General features: G+C 32.1%; 1 protein-coding gene across 1 annotated transcript in view; it reads right to left on the minus strand.

The window, feature by feature from the left end:
* Nucleotides 1–6,084, minus strand: part of LOC111088145 (nephrin-like) — a 32,985-nt gene that overhangs the window by 25,447 nt on the left and 1,454 nt on the right. Inside the window, exon 2 of the mRNA XM_022397296.1 lies at nt 3,589–3,885. Within this exon, the coding sequence (XP_022253004.1) occupies nt 3,589–3,754 (166 nt within the window). The 5' untranslated portion in view covers nt 3,755–3,885. The remainder of the gene's footprint in view (nt 1–3,588; nt 3,886–6,084) is intronic.

Here is a 6,084-nt window from a genome sequence, read left to right on the forward strand (position 1 = left end):
TGGATTTTGAATGTTGATTTAAATACTACAATCAAGTCTATAATATAAACACTGTTGGATTTTGAATGTTGATTTAAATACTACAATCAATTCTATAATATAAACACTGTTGGATTTTGAATGTTGATTTAAATACTACAATCAATTCTATAATATAAACACTGTTGGATTTTGAATGTTGATTTAAATACTAAAACTTTATTTACTGTACAACTTGTGTACTTGATAATGATCGCACCAGTGATCGAAACGTCGTACCTGTTCTAAAAACTAATCTTACTCACTATAAAAACTGTAAATTGTAATAATATATACTTTATTAGTAAGTAAACTGAAAATGAAACGATAGAGTGTTTGCCTGTTTTGTAGTTAAGCGCAAAGCTACACAATGGGCTATCCGTGTTGTGCCCACCACGGATATCAAAACCAGGTTTTTAGTGTTATAAGTCATCATACTTATCGCTGAGCTACTGGTGGGCAAAAAGCGGAGTGCATTGGTATGTAAAGGAGTCATGTAAGCCTGGGAGCTTATAACGCTAAAAATGAGGTTTAGATACCTTCAGTGGGCAGAGCACAGATAGTTTATTGTGTAACTTTGTGTTAAATAACAACAAACAAAAAATTCTAATGTTGCACAATCGTTAGATCACTTAAGGTGTGACTTTATCAGTAACTTCGTATTCTTACAAAAAAAATCATTAACTTTTGTCGCCAAAGAATAAAGTGCATGGTGTTTTAAAATATCTGTATTTTATTGCATATATTTATGTTTTAACATTACAATCATGTATTCATAGTTTTAATTTCAAATTATAGCTAAAAACATTTTTATTTACAACTGTCAAATAAAGATTTGTGTTATTGTAAGTGTGCTATTGTAACTGTGTTACTGTAAGTTTGTTAATGTAACTGTGTTATTGTAAGTGTTCTATTGTAACTGTTATTGTAACTGTGTTATTGTAATTGTGTTATTGTAAGTGTGCTATTGTAAGTGTGTTATTGTAACTGTGTTATTGTAAGTGTGCTATTGTAAGTGTGTTATTGTAACTGTGTTATTGTAACTGTGCTATTGTAACTGTGTTACTGTAAGTTCGTTAATGTAACTGTGTTATTATAAGTGTTCTATTGTAACTGTGTTATTCTAACTGTGTTATTGTGTGTTAATGTAACTGTGTTATTGTAAGTGTTCTATTGTAACTGTTATTGTAAATGTGTTATTGTAACTGTGTTATTGTGTGTTAATGTAACTGTGTTATTGTAAATGTGTTATTGTAACTGTGTTAATGTAACTGTGTTATTGAAGGGGGTCTATTGTAACTGTTATTGTAAGTGTTCTATTGTAACTGTTATTGTAAATGTGTTATTGTAAGTGTTCTATTGTAACTATGTTATTGTAAGTGTTCTATTGTAACTGTTATTGTAAATGTGTTATTGTAAGTGTTCTATTGTAACTATGTTATTGTAAGTGTTCTATTGTAACTGTTATTGTAAATGTGTTATTGTAACTGTGTTGTTGTAAGTGTTCTATTGTAACTGTTAATGTAACTGTGTTATTGTAAGTGTTCTATTGTAACTGTTATTGTAAATGTGTTATTGTAAGTGTTCTATTGTAACTGTGTTATTGTGTGTTATTGTAACTGTGTTATTGTAAGTGTTCTATTGTAACTGTTATTGTGTGTTATTGTAAGTGTTCTATTGTAACTGTTCTATTGTAACTGTTATTGTGTGTTATTGTAAGTGTTCTAATGTAACTGTTATTGTAACTGTGTTAATGTAAGTGTGTTATTGTATGTGTTCTATTGTAACTGTGTTAATGTAAGTGTTCTATTGTAACTGTTATTGTGTGTTATTGTAAGTGTTCTATTGTAACTGTTATTGTAACTGTGTTATTGTAAGTGTTCTATTGTAACTGTTATTGTAACTGTGTTATTGTAACTGTGTTATTGTAACTGTGTTATTGTAAGTGTTCTATTGTAACTGTTATTGTGTGTTATTGTAAGTGTTCTATTGTAACTGTTATTGTGTGTTATTGTAAGTGTTCTATTGTAACTGTGTTATTGTAAGTGTTCTATTGTAACTGTGTTATTGTAACTGTGTTATTGTAAGTGTGTTATCACACTGAGAACCTATAAAAATGTCCAAAGAACTACGTGTAAAAGGTTTAGAACTGCAGTAAGGTTTAACTCGTGTTTTGGGGGAGGAGGGTCCAGTGCCAGCCTGTTGAATAATACAGGTCTGCGATGGTTTTATTGTCTTGAAGTTTTTACATGTTCTACAGTATTTCGTGTACGCTGAATCAGAAGATGATATCCACCTTTCTCCATCATGTACAAAATTTTCACAAAACGTCATATGTACTTTAACATAAGTGAATCATTTTCATTGAAATTGGGTCACAATTTGTTATGCTTAAAATGTTGACAACCACTGGCTATAGATTTCTCTAGACCAATCGCGACGTGAGAGTCTTATCGATCGTTCTAGATAATAAAACAAGGTTCATTGTGGTAAACGAAATAATAATTTGATCTACATAAGAAAATTTTCTCTTCTTCCCGATTTGTAAAACATCTTTACGTGATAGAAACAAAATTAATATTATTTTCGAAATCTGCGTAGATGAATTATGGGAAATACGTTATTAAAACCAAAAAAAAACTTTTATGAAGTTTAACTTCGCCGGTCTGTGTTATGATCAATAGAAACATGGGCAACAGAAGGGGACTGAGAACCATGGAAACGTACTGGAATTTATTCTAAATTAGAACTGCTCCATTTCAACGAATTTCTATATGATAAACGGGAAAACATTAAATTAATATGGAGTTAGTTTGGATAACCTATAAATATTTCTAACTCAACACAAGCGCCACTAAATAACACTGGCCTTGATACTTAGTTTGATAGTTCTAAAGTAAATACAGCCGGGTTTAACCTGCTGAGAAACGGATGTAGAGGTCCACAGTTCGAGTCCGTGATATACCACTGAACACACTTCGTACCTTTAGTTATGAGTGAGTTATCAATATGACAGTCAATCCCGATTTTCGGTTAAGAGTATCCGTATAGTCGGCAATCCTTCTGTCTGGTTACCCTCTGGTCAATCGTTTTAAATTAGATATTGATAAACCTTGAGGTTTCTGACCTGGTCATTTAGTTCCTGTATATTGTTTAAGGATCAGTTCAGATGAAAAAATAACAAATACAAAAATACTAAAGTTGAAAAATTAATAAAATAATTTTTAAACAAAGCTCCATTTTAACGTGGTTATAAAATAGCAAACTGCTTTAAATAAAGGCAGTCAGTTTACCTAGAAACACACGTAACTGGCTCAGCATTATTAGCAACTATAACACCTTCAGTGGCGATTTGAAGGCGACACCATATAGTTCTTAGAACATTAGACTTACGAGACTGACTTACAATATGTAACAGCTCAATCAGCAATCACTACCATTATATAAACATAACTTAGTATGTTTAGTGTCCGTGAATATTTATCTTGAATCACGGTTGACAATGACACTATGATAGTGAACATTATAATCCAAGCAACAAGCACAAAAAACATAATAAAAGACACTTACAGAAAACTGTAAGATTCCATTTGTCTTCTATGGTGCTACCTGGAATCTTTGGGTTGTTAGACGTGCACATCAATACCTTCCCATTGTCTTCTCTGGAAGGCGTAAAGGTCAACTCGCTAATTGTAACATTCTGGCTTTCGGGAGGCATTCGTAAAATACTGGACATTGGTTTGTTATCCTTCCACCACGTGATTTGAGCAGATGGTCGAGATCCACTTGACTCACAAATAATTTTCACTTTTTTACCAGCCGATAGGGGGCGTCTGAAAAATTTTATTCGTACGTCTACCGGCTTCACTAGGCAGAGAGAGATAATTCATACGTGTTACTGCCAACAATAATGTAATAGCAACAGAAAGTAAAAAATAAAATAATTACCAATATTTCAAGCTACTGAATCTCGCATAAAAAAAAAAGGAAACTATAAGCAGCTAAGAAAAAAAAAGACAGAAATATTGAGAAACAATTCATTCAATCGTATATATACATAGTTGAAACACAAGGAGGAATAAAAAAAAGATTTAGTTGTCTCGCCTGAAAGCTATTTTTGTTGTCTGGTTTTTGATATAGCTCAACTCAAACTAATTTATTCGCCCAAGATAAGGCTATGTTTCTACGACTTCGTTACCAGTCAGAACGCTTCTATCATACCAGAAGAGTAAAATAATGTAAAAGTATATATATATATATATATATCGCTTTGATATCTCTTTTATCTTAGTAAAGTTATTTATATTATCCAAATATATGTATCTTCTAACATAGAATTTGTTATACGGATATGCTTTTCTTTTCTACATGTAAATTAAGGAGATGGAGTGTAGAGCAGTATTGTCAAAACAAAACTTGTAACCAAGAGAAAGAAAAAATTAATAGGTTTAATATTATTAGTAGTAAAAATATTTATTTTAACAAGTATTGGCAAGAACGATAGAAAATAGTAAATGTGTTATTGTAACTGTGTTACTGTAAGTGTGTTATTGTAACTGTGTTCTTGTAACTGTTCTATTCTAACTGTTATTGTAATTGTGTTATTGTAAGTGTGCTATTGTAAGTGTGTTATTGTAAGTCAGCGTGTTTTGATCACATGGATCCTCTATTTACCGTCAGGAAGATCTGCTCATTACTAATCTTCCTGACATTAATAGATAGGTGATCAAAATACTTTTTGTTGAATTTTGCGCAAAGCTACTCGGGAGAAATCTGTGTTTGCTGTTCCTAATTTTGAGGTAATAAATTAATTGAAAGGCAGCTAGTCAACACCACCCGCCGCCAACTCTTGGGCTACTCTTTACGAACAAAAAGTGGAATTGATCGTCAAATTATAACGCCCCCACGTCCGAAAGAGCGAGTGTGTTCGGACGGGACTCGAACCCACGACCCACATATTGCTAGTCGAGCGCTTTAACAACCAGGCCATACCAGGCGTAATCGATAACGAATGAAGCGTTTGACGTCAGGAATGTAATAGAAACAGTCTTGACTTTCACATCAATAAATGCTTCTTCAATCTCAACCGTAGCAGACAGATAAGCCCTATTGTTCAACCGTAAAACATGCTCAGTTAAGTGTCTATTCTAAGTTAAAAATCGTTATCATTACTACATTAAAAATCATATTATGTTTTTGTCAAAAAAAAAAAAAGAATATTTTGATGGATGAAATTTATATTAGTTCTTGGAATTCAGATACCACAGAAAAAAAACAAACCTGTCTGGAGTTTATGTTATAAGAAAATCAATTATTTCTATTTACGTTTTATTGTTGAAATGTGGAACTAAAGTTACAGGAGGACAGGATAAAACTTGTTTTGTTAAACGTTCTCTACGGTGTTATGAAAATGCCAAAAACTGCCATTATCAGAGTAGAATATATATCGATATTTAGTTTCATGGCACAACAAAACTATTTAGTTTCATGGCACAACAAAACTTATAAAGATTGTTTTTCGTCTGGATGTGACGGGAAGAAAAATTCTTCAGGTAATCAGCTTAGATCAGTCGTGTATACTTCGCTTATCTTCGTTTAGGAACACTGCAAGAATAAGCTCGAAAAATCCTGTCAAGAGGCTTTGTACGAAGCTTAATCTGATAGTGTACAATATTTACTTCCGTACAATTTCTTTTACATCTTTTTTCTTTCTTTCTTGTAGTTCTGAGTGTAAGATGTCAGTAATTCTGTTACTTTTTACGTCTTGTTGCTAACGCTTTGCAACGTCAGACAACAATCGTAGGTAAACTGTTCACGGTTGAATTTAGCATACATTAGCTCACGGGTTAGTTTAAGTTGTGTTTCTAATATGCACACAAGAAACAGCAGTCGTTGATTTGATGTTAATTTAAAAATAAAATACTGGTTATTAAATAGTGCAAAAAAAAGGAAATACGATACCTGAGAAGTCAGAAAAAATATATACTTTGAAAAAGAATAATTCTGTGCTCATATAAAATTTCTTAAGGTATTAATCCTAGACGTCCCCCCCCCCAGTGGCACAGC

Source organism: Limulus polyphemus, unplaced genomic scaffold (genome assembly GCF_000517525.1).
Source record: "Limulus polyphemus unplaced genomic scaffold, Limulus_polyphemus-2.1.2 Scaffold3212, whole genome shotgun sequence".
Classification (NCBI taxonomy): Eukaryota; Metazoa; Arthropoda; class Merostomata; order Xiphosura; family Limulidae; genus Limulus; species Limulus polyphemus.